This window comes from Rhamphochromis longiceps, linkage group LG23, assembly GCF_057381845.1.
Source record: "Rhamphochromis longiceps isolate RC_006_pf linkage group LG23, R_longiceps_female_GT1.1, whole genome shotgun sequence".
NCBI classification, from domain to species: domain Eukaryota; kingdom Metazoa; phylum Chordata; class Actinopteri; order Cichliformes; family Cichlidae; genus Rhamphochromis; species Rhamphochromis longiceps.
Genome location: NC_140578.1, coordinates 20,718,027 through 20,745,595, shown reverse-complemented (window position 1 = coordinate 20,745,595; position 27,569 = coordinate 20,718,027). Strand labels below are relative to the sequence as shown.

Sequence of the window (27,569 nt, the reverse complement as noted above, 5' to 3'; positions counted from 1 at the left end):
GCAACAACACGTTTCAAAGTCTAAGTACTTGCAAACTGTTTATAACTTTAAAATATCAACTAATTGCTGAAAAGTCAGCATCTTCCATACCGAACAGAGTAGGCCACAATAAACTAAACTAAAAGAATCACAAGTAGATTTTTGATTCAGCACTGTGTACCTCTTTGTAACTGATTTCAGCAACCACTCATACACATTTAGACTTTACCACGTCTTTAGGGCTGTGTGACTGAGGCTTTCTAGCTTTAGGAAGTGTTAAAATCAATTTAGGAAGTTTGTATTTCTTTGTTGTTTTTTTAATTAAGCGTAATAATGTATTTGTTTTTGAGCCTTATATACTTATAAATATTAATACACTATTGCATGTCTGGATATTGGATGTTTTTGTTCTCATTTTAGTCAAAAGTTTCATGTCAAAACATACTGCTAGCAGCATGTAAAATATCAAAACTGGTGACCAAGAAAACATGATGCTGACTCAATGTTAGAATCCATAACTGTGTTAAAGTAGGTGGGGATTAATAATTTGTAGCTTTAAATTGAATAATCTTAATATCCTACTACATTTTATAAAAATTACTATGTGTTTTTTAAATAAAAAATGTAAGTGTAACTCAATATAAAATACTAAGAGGAAACTTACTCTAAATCATAGCCCAGTTTTTTCCTATTTTTTAAATTAATTTAATTACATCTATCCATTATAGATCATTATATAAGGAAGTTTGGCACATTACTCCAACAAATAGCTGAAACTCTCTCATACAGGTCTGGGTAATGCAATGGCTAAATATTTCGATAAGAACAGTTTCACCTTGTGCCCAACAACGGTTTAATATTTATCAAGTATTACATGAGATGATTGGCAGTCAGCTGGGAAAAACCCTCAGGCATCATCATCTCTCCTTATAATAACAAGTATGGGAATTTTTGTGAGATATTTAGGGGCACCACCCACATCATGGAAGGCAGACGTGTCATTCCATAGGGGCAAACATGGCAACCATCCAAATTAACCGCACCTTGAGGTTTTTCAGAAGAAGATGTCACGTCAGCCGTCAATGTTAAATACCTGGAAGTGCTCACAACAACAAACCCAAACAATCTGTAATAAGAACTTTATTTTTCAACAATAACAAAGAACAAAATATTTCAAAAGCATATTCATATGTTACATCGACTGTACAGAGACTGGATGGTGTGGGCTTTACTCTAAATGGAAGGATGCTAACAAAACGAGGAAACTAGGAATATTTAAGTCATCTCATGAAAAAATATGAAATATTCCATGTCTAGGTACAAAATAGAAAAAGGATTAAGCAGATTATGGACTGATACTATACCCTGATACAGTGTTTAGGCCTCTTAACTGTCACAACATCATTTACAAACAAAACATGACAACATTGCCATCTTTCAATAGCTAAACCTCTTGGCCTCTTTGGTTCCATGATTAGGTATAATACATTTGAACAGAATTCAATTTTGCTTCTATAAAAATAACTTTTATTTTTTCAATGGCAGTTTCTATTCATTTTTTTATGACTAGTCACGCAACTCCTCAGTGCAAATACTCTAAGAACCATTCGCTTTGAAGAATAAGCAAAAGATTACAGTGGCAGGTGAGCCTAGGGTTGGGCATCGGGCAGGAGGCTGGAGAAAACACGAGATAATGAGCAGTATCAAGTCTCAGGTATTTCTCTTTACCCAGCGAATAAGAGAAAAATGTGTAACGAGGTTGTGAAATAACAGGTCGCTGAAGCGTTTAACCTGAAAATATCAAAGTGACTGAGGCCTGAAAGTGTGTCTCAAAGTGTGTTATGGTGCCAAACAGGCCGCGATGGGAATTCCGCTGGGATGCATTTATTTAAAAATCACTATTCGTGCATCGCATTTGGGTCAAAGTTAGCCCCAGTTAGCCTCTTTTTACATTTCAGATGATTATTTTTCTAATGGCAGTAAAACCTTTTTAGATGAAAGAGAAGAAAAAACTCCAATAGATTATTGGATTGAGCTGGTATAGCAATGTACGGATGACATTGAAACAAACTTGTACATTATATGTGCAGTTGTAGAACGAATGTTGGTGCTGTTTGGAACCACTGATTCATATTTTACATGCAAAGTAAACAGTGTGCTGTATCAGTAAAACGTGCATATATGCAGAAGTGGACCTTTTATGTCAATACAGCAAGATTACTCCCTTCCAATATTATTTTTGAACCAACACCAATACATCAATTGACACCAAACTCTAAAAAGTTATATTGGTGGAAGGAGTACCAGGGGGTCCTTGGACAGTTTTCTCCATCGTAAGAACCTTTGGACTTGAAGATATATTAGCTTAAGCTGCTGTGTTGGTTCAATTTTACTGTGCAACATATTCAATATTTAGCCAACCAAATCTCAAAAAATTGCAAGAGTAAATACATTTATTTAAATAAAATTCCAAACATTGGTTTTTACTAGATACACACACCACAAAGCAGTCAGCAACAGCTGACTAGTGCCCATGCTATTGTTTGGTCTGTTCTTGCTGTTGGCAAAGTGATACACTTCATCACTCTGAGAAAATGTATTAACGTACAGTAATTAGCCTATTTTTGTGGGTACTCTGTAACACTCAGGTCCTTCGCTGCTATGTAAATGTCATTTTAGGTAGGTGGTTGCCAGGCAGCGTGATAGAGTCATTAAAATGTTGAAGTTTTGTGGCTACAAATTATGTTAATGTTGAGAAATAAAAATATGCAATGCTTTTAAAAGCATTTATTTGTGCATATATTCTAAAAATTGGGCATTTTCACATGTTGATAGGTAGTTGCTAGGCAACATAATATATATACATATATGGGCCTTCAGGCATCTAAGCTATATCAGTGTACAAAGTTTGGTTGCTCAACTCCCGGTCATGTTGAAGGAGTTTCCAAACAAACAAATACACAGAGATTTGGTGTGTGCATTTTTAGGTTTGAGGATACTGAATAAGTCAAACTGTTGCCCTGCTTTTGTTGTTGTTGTTGTTGCTTCTTTAACCATAAATCAAAGAAAAATAAATAGTGTTTCCTTCTTAAAAGAGAAGGAATGTTTTTTCATCAGAGCCTCCCACCTGAAGCCCAACACACCACTGCCTGCCACACTTACTTCAAGTATTGGTGATAGTTTGTCACTAGAGCTTAAGTTCATCTTGTCTGATATATGGGTAAATACTATACATTGCATAGCTCATGCGGCACTTATTTATTTTAGAAGGACTGTGGGCGTAGATGTGCCACGTAGGGCTCATTAAAGGCATTTCAATCTGCAAGTGCTATCAAAGTGTGCGTCAGGAAGTGCAAAGTTGCACCTTCTCTTAACTGAGCAATATGGCAACTTTTCACTTTCACTGACGGAAATAAGAGTTACATTAAATGTATTTTGATAAGGAAGGGGTCAAACCTTCCATTTCAAGGAGAAGCTGCAGGAAAGTGAAGGAAATATCTTGCTTGTGAGGTCATTCCTGATATGCTGAAAAGGAATATTTGTTTGACTGGCACCTTAATGAGCAGGTTGGTTCGTCAACTAAAAGGATTTTCTTTTACTTCAGTGATACAAAGACCAAGAAGAAAGGGTCGAAGTTTTCACCCTAACAGGAATATCTTGAATAGGTCTCAAAACAAACTAACGTGGAATTTCTGAAACTTCGGATGGTAAATCAAAGCTCATAGTTACTGACGTTCTGATCTACAGATTTCTCTGGGGGCAATAGTTTGAGGGAACATTCCTGAGTGCAAAAGTAAGATAGTCTCCTTAAAGATGGGTTTATTACTTTCAGTAGTACAGATTTTAAGAAGGGAGCATAGAAGCTTGGTTGACTGAGCCAAAACCTCTGGGAAAACCAAATATTATATCATAGAATTTGTGGAACTTTAGTTGGTAAATGGGTGCTCATTATATATTGACTGGATGAGCTATTGCCCTACTCTCAGATACAAATATTTTTATTGGAGCAAAATGTGACACATACTTTGATGAGAAATTAAGGTGGATTCCTGAAAGATGGGGTTTATTACTTTTAACGGTACATATTCCCCAAAAGAAGGGTAGAATTTGGTTGAGCTGCTAGTTTATGATGTACAGATTCTACTGGTGATGAAGATTTCAACTACAGGATGTATTTTTTAAGTTCAGAGGTACAAAACCCAAAAAGAAAGGGAAGGCGTTTGATTGACTCATCCAAAGTCTTTAGAAGAGGTCAAAAATTAAGTTTGCATAAACTTATGACACTTTGAGTGTTACTTAAGTGCTAATTAAGTATAAACATTAATTGGACAAGCTACTAACCCATTTCTTTTTTATCTACAGATTCTACTGGGTAAAACAATTTTCAAATCAAAATGTTTGATCAGCACTAAAGTTAATGGAAAACTGTGAAGAAATGCATATCAGAAACATGGCCTCTAAGCAGATATTCCATTGAATTTCAGTTGTGACATCTCACAAAGTTCTACCTGTATTTTGGATAATTATTGAATGGTTTTGGAGTAATAAAAACCTTGTTTACTGGGGTTTGCTGGAATATAGAATATGTTTCCATTCATTTCAAAAATCTGTTTCTGGAATTTGCAGGTCTTATTATGGAACAAACTTTGTTAAGGCCAGAAGTGCTGTACGATCCAAGCCAGAAGTGCTGTATGTTGGTGTAGCTTGAGTGGTGTGAAGACATTTTCAGTGTTTGTCCAAAGTACTCTTGAAAGAGGCATAGCAGAATCACCCCCCAACCTTCATTGTTACTCATGTAAAGCTCCTTTTACCTCCTCTGGAGACAGCATTTTAACATTCAAGGTTGGGTTTATGTTCTACTCATGAAGAGTTTCAAGTGGCGCCTATACTAACAACTTGAGTGATAGCAGAAAATTACATCAGATGATGCTGCTTTGTAAAGGCTAGTAGGTTAAGTAAGTCTTACACAATTTAACAAACCAGATCCTCATTATCTTAGAGATAATTAATGAAGAACTTCAGATATTGATTGTTTTCCAAGTGGATTTTTAAAGATTTGGAAGAGAACTCTTCATTTCTGTCTGCAGGAGACTAAGTCTTCAAACTCATATTATGAATATATCAACAAACATAAATATATATACAAGTTTTTGTGCAGGCATATATGAGGGTGTGTAGATATGTGTGGATGAGGTTGTGCGTGCACATGTTTTCTCCGTCGTCCATAAATATTTTAATATTTAATTTTTTTGTAATATTGTGAATCTGTTTAGTTCTTCAGTTCCACTTTAAGTAAACAGGAAAAACATACTCAAGCACAGCCACACTCGTCCACGATCATGTTTGGAACGTCACGCTTGACGATGTTGTATTCGTCGTCAAAGTAGAGCATGGACATGGTACTGAGCTTTGTGGGGATGCAGCAGGAATTCATGGAGCCCGGACTCATCCCCCGCAAGCGGTACTGGTTCACCACTGCTGTGTGAAAGGATGAAGCTGAACCGGGGACACCGGCCATGTAAGCCGGACAATTCCCCTCACAGTAGTTCCCGTAGTAGCCTGACGGTGCAATGATCCAGTCGCTCCAACCGATGAGTCGGAAGTCTATGTAGAACTGCTGCCGGCAGCACAGGTTGCTGCTGCCATCACACTCCAGTCCTCGCTTCCGGATCCGGTGTTTGCTGTCAGCCTGCCTCGCCTGTACCACCAGGAAAGGCCGGTGGGACTCATCATGGACATTGAGCAAAATGGGCAAGACACCCTCTGCCTCGCAGCCCTCACAGCGGATATCCAGGTTCTGTCGCCTGTCACCTTTCTCGAACACCAACCGGACAGCATCAGTCAGCATAAAGGTGTGCCAGCCACTGCGTTTTAGCTCCACTCGTTTTTCCACCAGGTTCCATTTGCTGCCAAGGCCGGGCTCCTGGTAGTACACCTTCACCGTAACCTTACGCCTGGCACGCACCTCCAAAGGTGCCGGCAGCACCTTAAAGTAGAGCCATAGGGTGGCTTGCGTCACATACAGGTTCTGGTTCCCCTCGCTGGAGATCAGGAAAAACAGGCTGGACTGGGATGTCACCGTATCATCTAAGGAGCAAAAACACATCAGAGGTATTAACAATGATGTCAAGTAACTGTTCAGAATACGCCATCTGGAAAGACCACTGACGATTGAAAGTAAAGGGCAGTGACAACCAGCTCATGGGTAAATGTTTATATTAAGATATAACTCTTTCTCCCCATAAAGGCAACATCTGATGACCTCCCTTGTACCCTTAATGATCAGTTTTGACACTTCAGTATATATCAATAAAGAAGCACGAGAACAGGTTCTGGGTTTTTCCAAGATTAGCCCTAGTAAGCTGTATAGGCAGATAACTTCTGATAAACTTCTGAAGCAGTCCTGAAGATGACAGAAGCTGCTCATTTCAGAAAAGAGAAACAAGTGACTGGAAAGATCTAGATATAGAAAGGAGAGGGATAAGTTAGTTTGGCACCTAAAAACGCACCTCACAAAAGCAAAGGCTGAAAATAAAATCATATGTTACTAATTTAGAAAATAAAATCATACAAAGCCTGACTGTCCTTACAATGAGGCCTGACAGAGCAATACAGGTCTATGAAGCCTCAGGAGACACAAGAAAGACTATCTCCATGGCGTTAGCTTTTTCTCAGAGACTGTGCAGACACTGCACATGGACACAGGTTTAAGGACTATTAGCTCTTTTGAAGAACTGTGACTGAAAAATACAAATCCTCAAATCCCCTCAAACCCAATGATACCTCTAGACAGATTAATACCACCATGTTGGTCTTAGAAGTATTCCAAGTACTTAAACTACAACAAAATGCCAGGATTGTTTGGTCTGGGCTGCTTTGTATGGATTGCAATCCATCTCATTTATTTCTCTTGTGGGATTTATTCTGCAAGCAAGTTTGCCCATTAACGAAGGATAAAGTTTTGATCTGGAGCAGAGACATGTAAATATCCTTTAAGTACTCTTGAGTAATTGATGGTGGAGTGAAACAGTACTCCACACTCTCATGACTAGAAGAAACGGTCTAATCAATCTACTGTGTTTTACATTTTGGGGTCATTTATCTTGAGATGCTTCTGGAGCTTTCAGTGGCTGTTTCAAACCTAGAACTTGCAACTTTGCTTTTATTTTAAATGCCCCAATGAGAAGCTGATTGACGGATGTCAGATGAAGACGCTTAGTGCCATTAATCAGGTCTGAACCTCCTGAACTGAACTGAGTGCAGCTGACCAGGATGAATTGAGACTGACAGCATTTAGGAGGCCACAGACTTCAGTGAATGAACCTCGAGAGCTTTAACCATAAAAAAAAAAGGAGAAGACCAACCAAATACCATGAAAGCTTCCCTGAACTGGATACAAGGCTTGTGAGTACACAAAACATAAATCTGAAACAGTGTGAAAGACATTCTAACTCTACAAGCTTCGCCTCATCCATCTTGAGACAAGGACATCTCTGAGTCAGCAACTTGGCTGTTACATCAAACACTGCCCGCAGATTAGACCGCTGCTGTCACCATAAAAATCAAGGATGATAAAGTAAAGTTTCTACAAAAGGATAACAAAGGTTAAGTTGAGCTCCAGGCGCAGATTTCACAGGTGGTTTATGTTCGTCTGTCACCACATATTCTATCAAGATGCTAAAACCCTCGGCTTGTTCACTTATTCTAAACTGTAGAGATCAAAGCGACAGCTAAAATGCCTGTGATGCAGATATAAACAAGCACTCAGTGGCAGGAGGGGTCTGAACGGGCTGGCGTTGGTTTGGGGATGAGATCTACAAGCATTGTTAGATGAGCCAGCTGCGTTGTCTTTGATGGGACCAAGGAAGTCGTGGATTCTTCTGGACAAGATAAACCCAGAGATTAAAGGACTCTGGTATCAATACCAAGCTCGGCTTGATGGTAAATGCTTTGAAAGTGTCCAAACAGGCTTATTTTAATAAACTGCTCATCATGCGCTGGAAAAGAAAGACAGCAACTGGCTCGGTGTTACATCTGGCACATATTTATCATTTATTTATCTTACTTTCTCCGTGGTCAGAGCCACAAATGTTTAGTCAGGATTAAGAGACAGATGAATAAAGCATGCTGTGATGTGGCAGTGGCCCAACTGTGCAAATTTGCAAAAAGAATTTCTAATGCAGTAACTAAAACTTCAAGCTAAAATAAGCCGACGTGACGGCATGTAACCACTTTCATTTGAATTCACTTATCTGCTGTTTTCCTGTCAAACATTTGCTGACACTGGACATTTTCTGAATGGTCTTTCATTTGAAATCTGTGGCTACAAGAAATGCTGACCCGCTTGTGGTTATGAGATCAGTGGCGCCAAAATGAAAAGAGGAAGATAAGCAAATCCTATTCTTGCCGTCAAAGTGGTCAAACAACAGAGATCTGTTAAAACTCAGTTACTTCTCCTTTTTTTAAAACAATGAATGACCCTTTGTGATTTATTATATAATAATACTAAAAGATCCAGATCCTGACGTAGAAATTTTGAGCTTGTGCTTTTTCTGGAAACTCGTGTGTTTCAGCAACATGAAGTTTGCATCCTGTGCTTTAACAAATTACACTAAATAAGATGTTGAACGTTGATTACAAAATGTTTTACTCTAAATATGTAAAAATGGGCAAAAATGAACCATCCAGTACAGCAATTTTATTCATGTTTGAGGGGGAAAACTGTCAAATAAACACTATTTTACACATTGCTATTTTATGGAGATCATTTGATATGATCAAAAGGTCCTCATAATGTACTGAAATGACCATCAGGCAAGACTTTTTGGTGCTAAATGTGTCAGAATTGAATTGAGTAGATGGGAAGGTAACATCTTGTATTTTGTAGCATGTGGTTAGAAATGCAACTCTATGTCTGCCACCAGCCTGAGGACTAGAACCGGCCCACAGACCATCTAAATCTACCAACAATGTCCTGAAAACAACCCATGAAAAACCAACCACAGACAGCATTGTGCCAAACAATCTTAAAGCAAATGACCGCAGAGGCGCTGTTGGGACCTCAGTTGTACGGAAGGCCCAACAGCGCCTCTACTACCTGAGGAGACTGCGGAGCGCACACATTCCCAGATCTCTGATGTTGAACTTCTACAACTGTGCCATCAGCAGCGTTCTGACGTATGGATTTCTAGTGTGGTTCCCCAGCTGCACCAAGGCCGATCAGCAAGCACTCCAGCGGGTGGTGAAAGAAGCTGGCAGAATTATTGGAACAAGTCTGCCAGAGATCAGTAATATCTTCCCCACTCGCTGTCTGAGGATGGTGCACAGTATCCTGCGGGACCAACATCACCCTGCGCGCCACCTTTTCCATCTGCTGCCCTCAGGGAGAAGGTACAGGTCTATACAGGCCAGAACATCCAGACTGGCCAACAGCCTGTATCCACAGGCTGTGAGGCTCCTGAACTCTCTGCCCCCCTCTCACGGACAATAACCATATCCAACTTCTTAATAGCAATGAACTGGTCTGCATTGGTGCATCATATCTTTATTCTCTTCCCCCTCCTGCCCCCCCCCCCCTCCTCTTTCTTAAATAGATAACTATCATATCTGATATCATATCTCACAGTACAATAATATTGAATGGGTTGCATTGTTGTATTTTGTCATGTTTCTCAGGTCTTTGTCTGAATTTCTACGAACATTATTGCTAAGGATTGTCTTATTGCATTGGAGTCACACTGGGTTAAATATGTACACTTGGGTTTTAAGGGGTATTTATTATTTTCTTCCTTTTTTTGGGTTGTATGGAAGCCCCAAACGCAATTTCATTGTTCTTGACAATGACAATAAATAAATAAATACTAAATACTCTAAACTGCCATTTACTTCAGTTTAGTTCAAACCAAATCGCAGCAGCAGTCCCTTTAAGGCACTTTATATTGTAAGGTAAAGGCTCTACAGTATTGTAGAGAAACCCCAGCAATGTGACGACCCACAGAGAAGAAACACTTGGTGACAGTGGGAAGAAGAAAACTCCCCTTTTACGGGGTTTCCAGGCTCAGGGAGGGGCAGCCGTCTGCCACAACCAGGTGGAGGTGAGGGGAGGAAAAAAGGACTTGATTCCAGTTCAGCCTGTTTTATCACTAACCTGTTCAGTCACGCATTTCATCCAAATGGCAATATGTGAGATAATTTAAATGCTCATGCAGCATTTTGGAGAATGTTTTTGTTAGCATTATTTGCTTGTGCAGTGAACAACTGTTTGGTCTTTTGCTTTACTAAGTCAATATGAGCTTCTAGAGTCACCCACCCCTCGTCTAGTTGGATGTTAAGAGGTTAGCAGTGACTAGGTTGCAAGAGTAGGGGCTGAGTTTGTTTTTTATTTTATACACATGCAGAAGAAAAACTTTAAAACATTCATAAAGTAGAAGATGTTGAACTTCAAACAAAGTCTTTTGGTGTTTTTCTGTTAAAAGCTTTTTTTATTTGGGTGAATGTTAACCTTTACCCCAGTGACCTGGTGGATATAAAGAGGTGCAAATCTGTACTACAAAGTTGCCCTGAGATCCAACCGTCAAGCTTAAGAGGTACATTGGTGCACCTACAGGGGCAGCTACTGATTTTTACAGGACCCTTTGTTTCTGGGAGTGACCCAAATGTCACTAGTGAGCTTATAAATACAGCAGCAAGTGAAGGCATCGCCACTAATGGAGCTCACACTCACAGAAAGTTAGCCTGAAAGTCAGAACCCAAACTGTGTGTCACTGTGACGCAGCAGCTAACAAACCAACACCATGCTCTCGGGTCCCTGTGTTTTTAGAGGCTGCAGTTAGATCACACACACACACACACGGAATGAGTTTTAATGGGGTGCCAGGCTGCAGGATTCAGCCCGTCAATCTGCATTCAGGCTGCACGACAACCAGCACAAAAGCTCTGACCTTATACTGAGAAGACTGATTCAACACAGGCCTGCTGTGTCACACACACACACACATAAACACACAGTATCCTGGATGCAGACACATGTGCATGCAGGCACTCACAGAAAAGCTGGACAAAAGCTCAAATCCTCCAAAACAGGCAGGGATAAATGACACTCAAACACATGATATAATCAATACACACACATGCACACACATGCACACAAACACAGAGACACTCTGAGTGGTGATTTGTTGATGTAGAAAGCAGATGTTTTGGAGAAGCGATGGCGAGCGTGCTGAGAGACACACGTGGGCGAAGCAGGTGGTGTCGTTGATCATTTTCAGCCCTGCTCCTTTCAAATAAAGCAAAACTGTTCCTGTGGGCCTTGACGCCGTGCCATGTCCCCACTGGCAGCCGCTCAGCGCCGCTCAACGCCAGCCAACTGGCAAGTGGGTGATGCCGAGGTGGAAGGTCTGCAACACAGCGGCCACAGAGAGAAACATCTGAGAGCATAAAAGCCTCTCAGCGGGGAGTGAAACCTCCGCCGACACCGAGCAGAGTTTACACTGGTTTATTTTTTACAGGGAAGTGAACACAGCACTCACTTTGGATTGTCCCCACTTTCTGTCACTCACATGAATGCAACAGCCACCAAACTCCATTCAAAATGTGCCTGATTTGTAATGTATCTGCCCAAAGAATCACAAAACTTTACTTAAAGTGTGCAGAAAATGCATGAAATGAGTTTTTAGATCTGGCAAAACCAGCATTTCTTTTGGTTTACTTTGAGACTGTCTACAGTGGAAACAGCCAACATGTGATGACAGCTTAACTGGGGTCAAAAACAGTCCCAAACTATCCCCAGGGGTTGATTCTAGAAAGAAATCAAGCTTCTCGATTCACAGAACAACTTCAGGTAGCAGCTACAGCTACAGCTGGCCCCTCTGCTTTTATTTTGGCGGGGTTTTCAGGTCCTAGCACCAACATCTGTTCAACATCAGCATGTTCTCTGGGTTGTTTCTCACTCAGTCAGTATATAAAGACACACGCACACTTCAAACACACACACAGAGCAGCAGAGTTGGAGGAAGTTCAGTGTGTGTGTGTGTCTCCTGATCCTTTCTGCATACATCAAATATCAGCTCACATCCTGAATTTTAGGAGAACAAGTGTCCTGCCTGCTTTATACAAACCTGCAGCCATAAAGATTTATCAAAATCTATTTTTTAAAGGTTTTTAAAACTTAGTGCTTTTTGTTGATAAATTTCTGCTGTTTTCACACCTGCATACTTTTAAAAAGTCCATAAAGACTTAGTTTTTATAGGGAAATATTTTAGTTTTAGGGTTATCTTTTAAAAAAAAAAAAAAAAGACTTTCACCTTGAACTTATTTTCTGCATAGAAACAAAAGCACAGATCCACCTCGGAGAGAAAAATCAATGTGTTCTCTTTTTTCATACCTAAATAAAACAGGTGATCTGATTGGTTTTAATTAGTTTCAATAAAATTTAAAAAAGAAACGACTTTATGATGAGAACAGTGAGGCGTGAGTGACTCCTCACCTTTCTCCGCGAAGCTGATGATCTCCGAACTCTCCTCCAGCACCTCGTTGCTCATCGGATGCCCGTCCAGGTTGGGGATCTCCACCCTCCCGTCCTCTCGCAGCTTCCCGGCGTGCAGCTTCCGCAGGGCTGTCACCATGGCCGCCTTGGGGACCGGGTGCGTGATGTTGGGCCTCTCCCGCATCTGCAGCCTGCTTAAGATGTGCCTCTTCACCGCCTCTAAGAAGTCCCCGTCGAGCCGCCCGGACTCCGGCTCCTCCGGCAGAGCGCCGCCGCCGCAGGACGCGCAGGTGTCCCGGGACGCCGTGCGCGCCTCCGCCTCGGTACCGGGCGCAGCGGTGCAGCGGATGGAGAGGACGCAAGCCACGAGGAGTGCCAGTCTGAGAAGACAGCTACTCATTTTCTGTCTGAGGAGGAGCAGAAAAAACTTTTCTCCCTCTTTTTTTGTCACAGTTCAGATCATAAAGTTCAAACACGGAGACTGAAACGCGCTCCTTAAGCGCAGAGCAGCCTCCGCGCGTAACGGCAGCCCGCACGGCTCTGATCACTGGGAGGTGTGTGCGCAGGAGACCTTTCTATCACATCGCTACCAGCAGCCTGTCAGCAGTGCGGAGCTCAGTTCTCGATAATCCGTTTGTTTGGTGCAGTTTTTTTGTTTGTTTGTTTGTTTGTTTTTTTGGAGCTTCACCCGAAAAGCATCACGGTAATCAGCATCGGCCCCGCAGGAGGTTCCACGTATTCCACAGAGAGCGGAGAAGACGCGCAGAGTCCTCCACGAGCATCTTCAAAGTTCAGTCTGTGAGCATCACCATCATCATCATCCTCACTGTCTACAAGCAGCCCTGCTCGTGACTCCCGCTGTGCTGCTGCTGCCGGAGTGCCGACGCGCAATTAAGAAGATTAAAAGGAAGAGGAGGAAGATGAGAGGGAGGCGTGCCTGTGAGCGCACCGAGCAGCGTTTCCATTCTGCCGTGTGAGCTTGCAGTCTCCCAAAACTTCTTATATACAGGAGAGGGGGTTGGGATGGGGGATAGTGTGGGCGGGGCTAGCGAGGAGTCAGAGAAGCGCCAGGGGTGCTCACTGCTGAAAAACTCCCTGTGGGGAAATTAGCCCTAAAGGGAGGCAGACTCTAAAAACCCGAGCTGTTTACAGGTTTACACCACCCCTCTGCCCTCCTCCGCCCACAGAAAACCACAGGACTCCTCTGTTGCTAAAGTAATCTGATTACCCAAAACAGCTGTGGGAAGGGCTGAATTGTGCAGAATTCTGAAGAAATGTGCTCTACACATGCCAAAAACTAAAAAAAAAAAGCAGCTGAAATTTATGCTGCTCACTTTATTTGATGTAAATGTAACAAAAATGTAAATGATGTATAATAAACTTATTGCACCTTACAAAAGGTGAGTTACAGTAAATTTGCTTAATGAGGAGATATCACATCAAGTTACAGTAGAGCAAAAAAAATCTCAGCTACACTCAGTTTTATGTTTATAAACATCGATTATTTCTATTCTATTTTAGAACATTTTTAATATTTACATTATGTGTTTAAAAAATCTGTATTTTGTCACCTTCACGTGGCCCATACAGCACAGTGAGGGCTGCTTCAGTGACCCATACACCGCACATTTGTAGGAACATGTTTTTATTACACTGAATGGGACTGCAGGAGGATTGGTGTCCTTATTATATCTAAATCTTTACACAGCCACACTTCTAAAAGTCCAAACACAATATACCTGAAATAAATTAAGGTTATAATGTTGTACATTGGTGGTCTTTGCCATTTCTCAAGTATTTAAAACTGTGTATGCAGATAAAAAGTACATATAAATTAATAAGAAAGTGAACTTCAGGAACTGGAGATCAAAATGAATTAAGTTAAATGCCCTAATTTAATTAAAGAAGGGACCATGTTAGTAAATAAGTAGTTATTTGGATTAAATAGTCAAAACTTTTATTTTCTTTGTACTTCGTTTCAGTCGCCATGTGTCACTTTCTCTCTTTTTGAGTGATTTATTTTCAATGATCATCACAAATTGTATTTGATCTGCTTGAGTTCATCTAATTTATTTACTACTTTAAACATAAATGTTCAAGTTGATTATTTAGCTGGATTTCTTAAAAATTATCTATTTACTTGGAGAATTTTCTCGTTATTGATTACCACCTCTTGAGTACTTTAAATGGTAAATGGCCTGTATTTGTATAGCACTTTCCCTATGGACCCCAAAGCGCTTTACACATTCAGTCATCCACCCATTCACACACACATGGTGATGGCAAGCTACGTTTTAGCCACAGCAACCCTGGGGCGCACTGACAGAGGCGAGGCTGCCAGACGCTGGTGCCACCGGGCCCTCTGACCACCACCAGTAGGCAACAGGTGAAGTGTGTTGCCCAAGGACACAACGACTGAGACTGTCCAAGCCAGTTACAAGGCGAACTCCCAACTCTTGAGCCACGATCGCCATTGTAATCAAATGTTATTTATTGCATGTAGTCATATTATTTCAGTTCTGAAAACATTCCACTGCTAAATTTAGAGATAAAACACAACTTTTTTTTCATGCTCATGTAGAGTTTCGATGTACAGTACGACTAATTGAGTAAAAGCTGCAATATTTATTCTGTAATGTAAAAAAAAAGGAAATACTCAAAATGAAAGTGTTTACATGTAAAATACTTGTTGTGTGGACAGTAAGAACATTCAGTGGACTTCGGTGTTACCCTTTTCTCTCTTCTAATACCACTTGTAACGCTTTTGTTTATTTGTCTATGTATCCTGTATCCTGCAGTGCTTCAGCTCACGTGGACTTTTAAGACGTCACATCACAGAAGATTCCGCTAAAACACGACTACAGTTTGGTTTAATCATCCAGGAGCACACTTTAAAATAAATAAAACAGGGAAAACACTTTAACTTTGGGGAGGGTGTTTGCAGTCTGATGAGTACAAGGAAGAGGAAAAACAAGGAAAAATCACATAAAACATCAAGACCCAGCAAAACATAAAGTCTGGATTAAACTGTAATCTTAATAAGAGTGGCAGAAGCCTGTGTTTAATACTCTCATACTAACTTTTAAAGTTTTTCTGGTGCATAAAAGGAAATTTATAGTCTTTGCTTTTGTTTTATATCCTTTAAGATCCTTAAATCTGGCTTTTTCCAAAGGACGTTTGTTATAAGCTGAACTTGAATCAATGCTCAGCCTTCAGAAAGACAACATAACACAGATATGTATATGGTAATCAGTTTATATAACATTACCTTACAACTGGATAGAAAAATGTGACCCAAAGTATGGAAATACCACCATTTCAGTTGTACCATATGTTGTAGCTATAATATAAAGCCTGGATTACCTTTTAATGTGCATCAAAGCTTTTCTTTACAGCCTTCGTCCTGTAGAAACTTATTAAACGTTAATGGTCCATAAAAGTGATTTTGTAGACACTTTGTTGTTTTGTGTCCTTTAGCTTCTTTAAAACGGTTGATTTTCAAGTTGAGTCAGTGACCAGCAGGCAAAAAACAACATAGATGGAAAAATGTTGACTTACCCTGATATTTCCTCTCAGCTGTATAGAAAAAGGCTGGTTTTATTCTTCATGTGTTATTGTTTCAAACTAAGATGTGACCACATACTTTTGGAAATTCAAACAAATGTTGCCACATGTATTAAAATAAACACCTGGGGTTATTGCAAGTGGATAAACTTTGACGTAAACGCCCTGAAGCACCATGGGAGCTCAAACCACAGCGTTACATTTTCAGCCAAGCTCATTTCGATAAGCCCTAAAAGAACATTCAAATAATCGGAGAGCCTCGCTCTTTGTAGTCAAATGGAACATGATCCGCAACAGCTCGTCCTAATGACACGGCAGGAAGTCCGGACAACAACATTTGTTAGTAAAACTGAGAACCAAATGAGCTCGTCACACCCCTTTACAGCCAGCACTAGCGAGATAGGCAGAGAGGCTGGGCTCAGTGACCTTTGACCTTTCAGCTGGTGATTATCACAAGGCAAAACAACCTGAAGAGCAGACACAATCTGCTTTTCCCTTTTTATCCTCACAGTTAATGACCACATGAATCATAATTTCTAATTAATACGAACTCTTAAATGTATTCTATTTTATATATCCTAAATATGATAAAATAAAAGGTTAAAAACAGGTTTTACTTAACTTTGGAGCTCCATATAGCACCAGTTCAATAAAGGTTGGCACTTTAGTCATTGATCTCCGCTCCTCCTTGTCATGCGTGAGGAAAGTAATGAAATGGCGCCATCTTTGTTCCAAACACTGAAACTACATCATGTATAAAATCTTTCAATAATTCTATAGTTTTGCACCCCAAGAAAATGTTCATGCTTTCCAGGTAAGTAAATGTATGATTTTGAAATTTTGCAGCAGAAACCTAAAAAGTGGGATCTATCCAAGTGAAAAGGGGACAAAAGTTAAACAGTTAACATAAAATTGATGAGGCTGTGAAGGAAATTATTCTCTTTGTTCACAGACTGATTGAAAATTTGCTCCACTGAAAGTCAAAGATCTCCTCATTGTGCTTTTGGTTCTTCTAAAGTCGCCAAACTTACCAGACTTTAGACTGAAGCCCAGTTTGACATGTGAAAATCAAACATTGCCCTCACTCATGTCTGTCCCATCTGTAACATCTGAAAATAAAATATAATAAATAATAAAAACAAAGATCGACCAAATGGACCAATACGGCAATGCCACGAAGATCCATTTGGCAAAGTAAATCCATTGGGTATCCTTGTTGGTCTTCAGACAACAATTCTGATGGCTAAATAACCAAATGGGACAGGCAAAAAAAAAAAAGAAAATCAAACATTGGCCAAACCTCAGATCATCACACAGGAGAAAATCTAGCTGTTTCCTTTGTTTTCATTTTGCTTTTCTAATTGTTTGTCTGCAGCTTTACTTTCCAAACGGAGTCTAACTCAGCTGTTACTGTCTGAAGATGGAGCACCCTGGACAGGTCTCCAAGCTAATCCAAGAAACAAAGAAATTTTTTAGAGAAAAAATGTGTTTCAATAATCCTTCCAAAGTACTTTGTCCTACAGAGTCTCATAAGAATTAAACCAACCGCATTCTGCTTTGGTCCTGAAGATTGATGGGTGATCATTTGGCTCAGCCTATAAAACTGCATCTGATCCTATAAGTTCATGCTGCAGCATTAAATCATATAAAAGTTTTAAAGAGGTGACTTTTAAAACGTTATATTCCTGTTGGTTTTATTTTGTAACATATTGTTAGAATTAAGATTTACATTTTTTGGCCTCATAGTGTAGTGATTCAGTGCCGGGAGGAGACATAAATCCGCTGGAAGGGGCTGAAACAGGAAGACCATCCGACATAAAACCTATTTCGGCCCTTGTGAATCAGGGAGCAGCTGAAAGTAGCTTTCTACTTACAATAATTGATCATTGCAGTACCTTCACAGTCCAGCAGAGGGTCATGGCACACACTAGGAGAAATTCAGAAACTGAACTTTTTTTTACTTTAAACCGGGATCACTGATTTTAAATCTGTGTTCCTGTTTTGCTGTTTTTCCTCTGCAGAAGACGTCTGATGGTATCATAAGCATAAACTAAAATCCTGAAGCAAAGCAGGCCACAGTCCTCTTAGTTTACAGAATAGTCAGAATTGTTAGTCCTGTCTGGGCTGCTCATTGTTCTTCTTTTTTTTGGTTTAGAAACAAACTCAACACTGCTGTAAAGACCTTCACATCAGTTTGTCTGGGGGTGTTGGGAGACTGATATTTAAGAACCGATTCATTCTTTCCCTTTTTTTTTTTTTTTTTTTTTTTTTTTTTTGAAAAATATAAAATATAAAGTCATCAGAGGTGAAGGGAACTGAAAGAAAGCAGCTTCTTTTCATGAGTTATGGCCATCATGGTCCCAAAAGAAAAAAGTGTGAGGTTATCCAGCTTCATAATTACTAGATTATTTTTATTTATTTATTTATTTATTTTTCTATTTTTAAAATTATTCTAATTTCATCATTTGTTCCCCTCCTGTATGGATCACAGTTACTTCACTGCAGTGATCTAAGAAGGGAACAAAACAGTCATCATATTTATTTGCCTTTTTAAATTTCTGTTTCCCATCTATTCAAGTTCAAAGGTCACAAATTTTAGTCAGCTGTATGTAGAACAAAATTAATGAAATTTAAAGAAAAAATAAAGATAAAAATGTAAAGTAGCTCAAATGCAAAGACGTAAATCACAAAAAAAAGACTGAAAAAAGTTAAATATGATATATGACATTTAAGTAATAACAAACACAAAAACTAAATAATAAAAGGATCTAAAGCAGATTTATGGAAGAGCTTTAATTTAATTCCCATATTTAGCGCTTCAAAATTTGTATGTAAAAATAAATCAGAGTAAAACACCTATATATATATAGTAGTAAATAAAGTGAAGTGTCAAAGTGGCCTATAAAAATATTACTGAATGAATATTTGTTTTCTTTCAGTAACAATAAAGACAGGGAATTCCGTGACGTCACATCCTGTAGAGGACAAGACGGTAAAGGTAAAGGTAGGAGGTGTCACTCTGTGTCTGTTTCCGGGTTTCTCTGCTAGAAATAACAGGGCCAGACATTTTGTGGACTTTATTTGAATCGTATAACCTTCAAAGATGCTTAATAACATGTGTTGGTGTTTGTTTAGCGGGTAAAGTGGTACATCAGTCGCCCTGGTAACATTTGCGCGTGCGCTGAGCGGCCGCCTGCGATTAGCTGAAAGAGTGGGTCGTCCTCGCGAACACAGACGATCTTCGCCGAGTCCGTGTACAAGGTGGGGCGCACAGTCTGCTGGAGAACTTGTAAAAGTTGTGCGTGAAGCGGATTTCTGAGTGAACGGCAGGAAAACACCTCAGCAGGTGAGTGAGTGGAGTCCGACCGTGCTGTTCACCCCGGCACGGTCCGCCTCTGCCTCGCGGGCAGCGTTTTAACGGCGGATTCTCGCTCAGTTTCCCCCTGTGGAGGAACAGAAATCGTTATCTGTCGCTGCTTTACGGGCAGCTTTGAGTGGCAGCGCGACCGACCAATGACAACAGGCCTGTCCGCGCCCGAGGCCAATCAGAGATGACGTTTGAGGGACGGGGGCAGAAACCGGGAAGAGCAGTGTCTGTTTAGTGTCTTGTTGAGACTCGTTTCCAGCTGTTTAGGACAGAGAGGAAGCTGAAGTTGAGTGTTGATAGGAGCACATATAGTTCCTCTTTGAGCTCAGCCAGCCGTGTTATTAATCTATGGCTAATTTCGGAGCTTATTTACAGCTCCAGCTTATCACTGCCCGCATGTCGAGCAACTGGAAAGGTCACTGACGAGAGGGTTTTTCCACATACCTCCCATACTTATCACTCATGCAGGGTGTACAGACCTGTATCACTCACACCTGAAGCTAACGACCCTTTTCCACGGCAGGAACTTTCCCCATGAGCTTCTAAGGAACTGGCCCTGCTCTCCTCCTAGTACTTTCCAGCAGTGCAGACACTTTCAGGGCTGGATTTTTACCCCTCAGTGTGCTTAAGGGGGCTCTACTTTCTGTCTGATGTTAGAGCTGATGTAACGTTGTCAGTGATTACAAATGTTGATCACTTATTTGTCCAATCCTGAATCAGAAACTTGGATCGCATATCGGTGACAATCAGTCGATCTGTTGAGTTCAGTTCTGCAATTTTTCTGTGTTTACAACACCACAAAGCTATCACAGTGTGAAGCACGCTAACAGCAGAGACTTTGTAAGAACTAGAGCTTTGTATAGGGGTGTCAAACATCAGGCACTGAGGGCTAGAATCGGCCTGGCAAAGGCTCTAATCGGCCCCACTGAACAGCTTTTGGAACAAGTGAAGAAGGGCATAAATGTTGGACTTGTACCTGTATTTTCACAGGTTTTACAGCTTTTCCCGCTGATAAAGACCTCCTTGTAGCCATTCATGTGCCACCAGAGTAAATAAGTTACAAATAAGCAGTTAAATGTCAGAATTTCAGATTTATTCCAACACTTCTTTATGTAGAAAAACTGAGACATGTTGATGAAATTGCACTTCTTGTTTCTTACATTAAGATATCTCTGGGATTACATGTGTGCTTCAGCTTATTTAAACTGACAAAAAAGGCGAGTTTCACTGAGCTGGCACACTTACGGGCTACTGTAAAAATGAGTTTGAGATTCCTGGTCTAGTAGAACGTTTGTTCGATGTTAAGCCACGTCCACTCAAGCCGCTACCAGTAAAGGCGAAGGAGACCACTGATTGCCTTGTGAGAAGCCTGAAATATCATCTAGCGACATGAGGGCTGAACGATTTTTATTTTTTATTTCTTAAAACTAACCCATGAGTATGTTGTTTTTGGCTATATGCCGAAAACAACATACTCCCCTTCAAAGCGAAGCACAATGTTGCTTTTTGTGTGAATGGAACTTAACAAACACTGTAAATAACGGCAGTGAAGACTCTCACACTGAGCTGGAATCAGCCAGGGGACAGTAAATGAGGCAAATACATCTTTACATTGTCAGTAACCTACAGTTGATATTCACAGCCAAGTTAACTCCATCCAATTGCAAGTGGAAAAAGTCTGATTGGTGAGTTCATAATCAAAACGCAGGGGAGCGAAGACGAGGACCTCGATGTTCAAAATGTCTGTGAAAACTGTAGCACGAACAAACCAGGAGATTTTTCTTATTGAGGAGTTCTTGAAACGTCTTCATTGCTACCAAACCATATCGTCTTTGTGTCAGGGCCGCGAACGTAAACTGAAGCACAAGAGGAACGCAGCAAGGCCAATATCTCTCAGAAAGATAAATATGTGATTATCTCAATCAGCTGAAGAATGGAAAGCATCCTGTTGTTTCCTCTGTCTGCTCATTTGTTTGGCACCTGAAAAAAATCTCGTTACTCACAGTAAGGTTCTTATTTTTAGAAGAACCTTTGTTAGGAGACGTAGCTCCATAATCACAACAAGCTAAATGACAAAATATTCAAATATTACCGCCCCGCCACACCAAATCTGTAGTCTTCACTAAATTAGGTGCAAATGCAGCTTCAGCTCACATAGTGATCGAAGTACGTTTATCACATATGTGTCTAAGCATACACAGAAGCACCCAGACTTTAATTTTCAAAATAAAAGCATTAACCTCTTTATAAAACCAACAGAGCATAAGCATATGCATGTACATGTAAAGCCTTCAAACTGCTGACTTAAACCACAGACTGTCCGTCTCTGAGGATATGAAACAGAAAAACGGCGTCACTCTGTACCAGTTTCTTTGGATCTCAGAGGAAAGCATAAAAACTCAGCTGTGTGTTTGAATTTTTCTGAATCCTCTAGAGCAGAGGCGGCAAATTAACCATAGATCCTGGTCCACAAACAGCCCAATTTGACCTAAAGTGGGCTAGACCAGTGAAACCACTGCGTAACAACCTGCATTTAAAGGGAAAACCTCAAAACCTTTCCATGTTCAAACATGTAAACACTGCAATAGTTACATCCTTTTTGCACATGCTCTTTTCTACTCTGTAATATTCTTGTCAATATCCTTGATATTTATTTATAATCATCACTGTTAATCCTTGATATTTATAATTGAGTGATTTGTGTATATTAGTGCTATTTATTAAATCTGTAAAATCTGTAACATTGTATTATTTAAATAGTTTAGTCTGTTACCGTTACTACCTTGGAGCAACTGTAAGACACATGATTCTGATAATAACAAAGCAAAATATGCTGGTTTATGCCACTGCTCTAAAAAAAGAAAGACAGCAGGAAGTGTTAAAGTGAGTATGTCATAAAACAGATGATGAACAGTATAAACTAAAACTAAGCTCAATCTTCAACAACATATCTACACATTCATGACTTTGTAATAAATGTATAATAACAGTACAGTCTGCAGGTCACAGTGGAGAAGCCTTAAACGTTCACATGTAGAGCAGGACTGTAATTAAAGCAATAATGCTTCATTTTTGCCATTTTTGACTTTACGCATTTCATTAATTCCCCATCCTTAATAGGTTGAAATCACAACTTCACAGTGATTAATTTCTTTATTTTTTTATCTGAATTTTATTTGAAGATTCCAGGAAATCCCCTTTATTAAAAATATACTTTTCTTTTGACTTTTTGCCAATGCTTTCCTGATAAATCATGATCCCAATATTTGCCAAAATAATTATTCAAGCAGCGTGTCCAGGTCTTAGAAATAGCAGGTTCCTGGTAGTCTTAGGCATTTGTGCTGAAGAGAACTTGGCTTCTTTGTTTTTAAGGTTCTTGAACATGGTTTTCATCTCATTGAGAGGTTTCATCTGCTCTAAAAGCTGATTGGTAGTTCCAGGTGTTCACCCTACAGTGGAGTCACAGGTTGTCCTATGAGTTGTTGACCCATCCTGTTGTCATCATATGAGTTGCTAAGGAGTGAGTGGTAGTTGAATCACCTGGTAAGGAATCTCAAGACTGCGTCACACCTTAATTATACTTCTGCATTGAACCTATGTAGATTCTGTGACGCTGCCTGCGCAAGTGACCAACATCATCATTGCATTTATATCTGTGTCAGCGTGTAGTTGCATATCTAGGAAGGTGCACATCATATAGTGGCTTATAGTGTCGTGGTTAACAAGTTTGCCTGACACATGAGAGATCCCCAATTCAAGTTCAGGAGGAGACGCAAAGCGCTGTGACGGTTGTGTCAGGAAGGGCATCCAGCATAAAAATCTGTGCCAAACCAAACGTGGGGTTTTTTGTAAGTCCCAAAATGAATGTGTGAGTCTTTTCATGTCCTTTCCTGCTGACCTCTGCTGGTCTCTACAGGTCGTCAGAACTCGAGAGCAGAGCTGTGAGCCACCTGACCTAGACCAGAGTCATGGCCTCTGGTAAGAACAAAAACCAGAGCTCTCTGGTTCTCCACAAGGTGATCATGGTGGGCAGCGGCGGTGTAGGGAAGTCAGCCCTAACCCTGCAGTTCATGTATGACGAGGTGAGACTCGAGAACTACATTTTCCATCAGCCCTTCCCTCTGTGCTGTTTCTTCTCCCCAGTCACGTGACCCTTGTTTTTGCTCGCAGTTCGTGGAGGACTACGAGCCCACCAAAGCCGACAGCTACAGGAAGAAGGTGGTGCTGGACGGCGAGGACGTGCAGATTGACATTTTGGACACGGCGGGTCAAGAAGACTACGCAGCCATCAGGGATAACTATTTCCGCAGTGGCGAGGGCTTCCTGCTCGTCTTCTCCATCACAGAGCACGAGTCATTCACAGCAACGTCGGAGTTCAGGTCAGTGTCTGAGTCTTCTTAACAAGCAGAGGTACATTTTAATCGACTTATGTGGAGTAAAATCTCCACAGTAATATACAACCAGGCAGTGAAAATGACTGTGTTTAAAACATTTTTAAAAATTCAGCCCTGGGGAAAAAAAAATCACATTTACATGTTGACACGAAAACTGAGCTGTTAAACTCAAAAGAACCACACACAGGTCGCTTTTAAGTCAACAGATTCCTCCCATTCCTTCCCATAAAGGCTGGACTTTAGATCAAGCGCAGCACACAGCTAGCAGCTACAGTAAAGAACTGCTGACAGCTTTCAGTAAAAACTAGAAAGGCAAACTTTAAGTCGTGATCCAAGTTTAAACAGGTGAGTCATAAAAAAGAGGAAATCACTGCTGTACAGCTGTTGTGACGGAAAATTAGAGAACAAAAAGTGTTTGCTTGCTTTTTTTTTTTTGGAGAGTGCTGTAAACATGTTTATTTCTGTTGTAAATTCAGACATTTTAACGTGGGAATCTGTGGAGATCAGTGTTGGTCAAGTTACTTGAAAAAAAATAACTAGTTACTAATTACTTATTACGTCTCCAAAACAGTAATCCCGTAACTTTACTGATTACTTATTTTCAAAAGTAATGAGTTACTTAGTTACTTTTCATACACAACCTGAATACGTAATAAAGCAACAGACCTTTCAGCCCAATTCTACTTTTTCTGCATAATCTATCATATAAAATGTAATCAAATGAAAAAGCCTCTCTTTAAAACTTCTTTTAATCTTTTAACTTTATACACATTGCTTCAAGCAAAAATTAAATTATGTGCAACTGTGTTTGACTTTTAAATGTTAAACATTTGTTTAACATTTAAAACCATTTTCTGCATATTCCAGCATATAAAATAAAATAATGTTTTGTTTTTACACTCTTTCAAATAGATGCATGTAAAACACAGCAAAAAATAAATAAAATGAAAGATTCAGCGATACTAAGCCCCGTCGCTCTTAAATCTATTGTCACCTGTTTAGCAGGAGTGGGGAGGGTGGAGTGTTGCCTGGTGCCGCAGCGGTCATGACAGCAGGGGGATCTTGGGGTTTGTGATTTTCACATTCCCATGGCGGCTTGCTACATGCTTGCTCAGATTTGAAGTTTGATTTTTCACTGCCATGGGCGTTGCACGCGCTTACGTCATTGTCATGAGACACTCTCACAAACAAAATCACAACAGTTTAGTAACGCAGTAACGCAGCATGCTTACAGGAAAGTAACAGTAATCTAATTACTTTTTGCAATAGTAAGCTTTTACATTACTCGTTACTTGAAAAAAGTAATTAGATTAAGTAACGTGTTACTTGTAGTGCGTTACTGCACATCTGTAGTGGAGATTGACTCACTGTTGGACCCAGCCTCTTGTTGACATTCTAAGAACTGCAGCTTCATTTTCTACCACTGATAAAATGAGAATATTTACTTTAACAGACTAATGAGGGCATCAATGTTTAATAGTCTTGTCTCAAAGAAACTTTGAGGACCATTAATGTAGAGTGACCTGTACTTTGAAAATCTCTCTTGTATTTTCAGGGAGCAGATCCTGCGGGTGAAAGAAGAGGAGGCCATCCCTCTCCTTCTGGTGGGGAACAAGTCAGATCTGGAGGATCGGCGGCAGGTTTCTGCTGAAGAGGCCACGGCAAAGGCAAGCGAGTGGGGCGTCCAATACGTGGAGACCTCAGCCAAGACGAGAGCCAATGTGGACAAGGTAGAGAACAAAAGAAACAAAACAAAGAGCTCTGACCTTTGAGACAAGGCTCTGACCAACAGTTAATCCATGTAATCTGTCTGCAGGTGTTCTTTGACCTCATGAGGGAGGTCCGCAAGAAGAAAATGTCTGAGAGTAAAGACAAAAATTGGCCGAGTGGCAAGAAGAAGAAGAAGCACTGCTGCGTACTCTGAGCTCAGCGGCAACGCGACCGTGTGCCAAAAACCAAAGAAAAGGAAAACTTCTCTGAGAGAGACTGAAGCAGCTTCAGATGAGCAGCTGCAAATGCACTCGATACGTTCACTCCTCACTTGCCAAACACAGAGCACAACACTCTTGTTTCTCTTCTTCTTTGGCGTCTGCTTGTTCTCCACATGATACTACTCACTCTTTGTGCACAGCTGTGAATGGCCCAAAGTATGTGGACACGTCTGCTATATGTCTGGTATTAACGTGCTGCTCATGTCAGCATCTGAGGGCTGTGGGGCAGATTGAAATCGTGCTTTATCTACACAACAATCAGATTACTTTAACTCTCCTCACTGCCAGCTGTGTCCACAAACATATGGCACATGTAGAAGACCACAGGTTTTTTTTGTTTTTTTTTCAATAACAGAAGCAGGTCCGTCAATTGTTTGTAAAACTGGAGTTCACAGGAAGCACACAGTCTTTTTATGTGGAGAACAAACAGGTTCGTACACTTCAGAGTGTTTTTCTTTCTCTCAAATCTGAATTTTGTTACTTAAACTGGTGTCTGTGCTCCCACTTGTTTTAAAACCTAATTTTTCTCGTTATTTAGCTCTTTTGTATGTCTGTTTTCAGTATTACAGTATCAGACATTCCTCATATCTGATTATACCACTTCCAGACACTCCTTTTGTAATAAGCTTTCACTTCCTTTATGAATAAAGTCATAATTTATAATCAAAGTTTCAAAGGGAATCAGCCCTTTAAATCTTTGCATCATCTGCATATACTCTAATTAATTACACATTTAGCTCAATTAAAGCTGGAATGTGTTTGTTGCTGTCGGCTTGTAGATAAACTCTTCTTAATGTGATAATAAAATGAATAATCAAATTTACAGTGTTTGCTTTATTAAAAAAGAGATTAGCATAATCACAGCTCCACATCTAGCACACTGTCATCTGTCAAAAGTCACTGATACTTAGTTTTCAGTCTGTTTCTGTCCAAAATGAAAGCAGAAGTGTACAACTTTGTTTGTTTTTTAAAGAAATGGTTCAGTCAGAATAGAGAATAAATAGAAACGTTGTCATCTTAATCAGCTAGACCTCCTAAATCATCTTTTTCATGGATACCTTGATGTTAAACTTTATTGTAACACCGGGCAGAATGACCACATCGATCATTTCATTCGAGCTGAATGAGTCCGGACAGGTTTTGCCTCTAAGTGTTTGTTTGATTTTGGAAACTGAAGGATCATTTGGACCTGAAAACACAAGAGACAAGCTGTGATGTTGAGTTTTTAAGATAATCTAGGCAGTGTGTGGTTAATGTGATCAAGGCTGAAGCAGTGACACCCAACTGTTGGTAACAGTGAGTGCAGTGAAAGAAGAGGAAGACATGACGGAGAAAGGTTGCACGGCCCTCACTACTGACTTTTACATTCTCCATAATTTTCTGAAGTGCTTGAGTTGAGGGAAACTGAACTGTGACCGTGTAAAATGAATGTATAAACAGAATGAAAGGATCTAGAAAGCTCACAAACCCATATGTTGTTCACATTAGAACAAAGAAAAATCGAATGTTTAGACACACTTTGGACTGAAGAGGATAGCATCATTAGGCTTGTTATTAACGCTTAGTTCAAAGCCTACATCTCTCTATGAAGGTGCATCAGTGCTTATGGAACTGGCAGGTTGCACATCTGGAAAGGCACCATCAATGCTGAAAGGTGTGCATCTATGCGCACCGCATACAGGGAGTGCAGAATTATTAGGCAAATGAGTATTTTGTCCACATCATCCTCTTCATGCATGTTGTCTTACTCCAAGCTGTATAGGCTCGAAAGCCTACTACCAGTTAAG

At 40.2% G+C, this 27,569-nt stretch overlaps 2 protein-coding genes across 2 annotated transcripts; one reads left to right on the top strand and one right to left on the bottom strand.

Moving 5' to 3' along the window:
• Positions 1-1,169: 1,169 nt before the first annotated feature.
• On the bottom strand, positions 1,170-13,424 carry LOC146641825 (inhibin beta B chain). Its single transcript, XM_085398701.1, has 2 exons — positions 12,467-13,424; positions 1,170-6,066 (listed from the first exon to the last, which is right to left on the bottom strand). The coding sequence occupies exons 1-2, from the start codon at positions 12,864-12,866 to the stop codon at positions 5,291-5,293; spliced, it is 1,176 nt and encodes a 391-aa protein (XP_085254827.1). The 5' UTR covers positions 12,867-13,424; the 3' UTR covers positions 1,170-5,290.
• Positions 13,425-19,192: 5,768 nt separating this feature from the next.
• On the top strand, positions 19,193-26,605 carry LOC146641824 (ras-related protein ralB-B-like). Its single transcript, XM_085397817.1, has 5 exons — positions 19,193-19,376; positions 23,314-23,479; positions 23,568-23,776; positions 25,347-25,521; positions 25,608-26,605. Exons 2-5 carry the CDS (start codon positions 23,366-23,368, stop codon positions 25,713-25,715), a joined length of 606 nt encoding a protein of 201 aa, XP_085253943.1. The 5' UTR covers positions 19,193-19,376; positions 23,314-23,365; the 3' UTR covers positions 25,716-26,605.
• Positions 26,606-27,569: the final 964 nt, after the last annotated feature.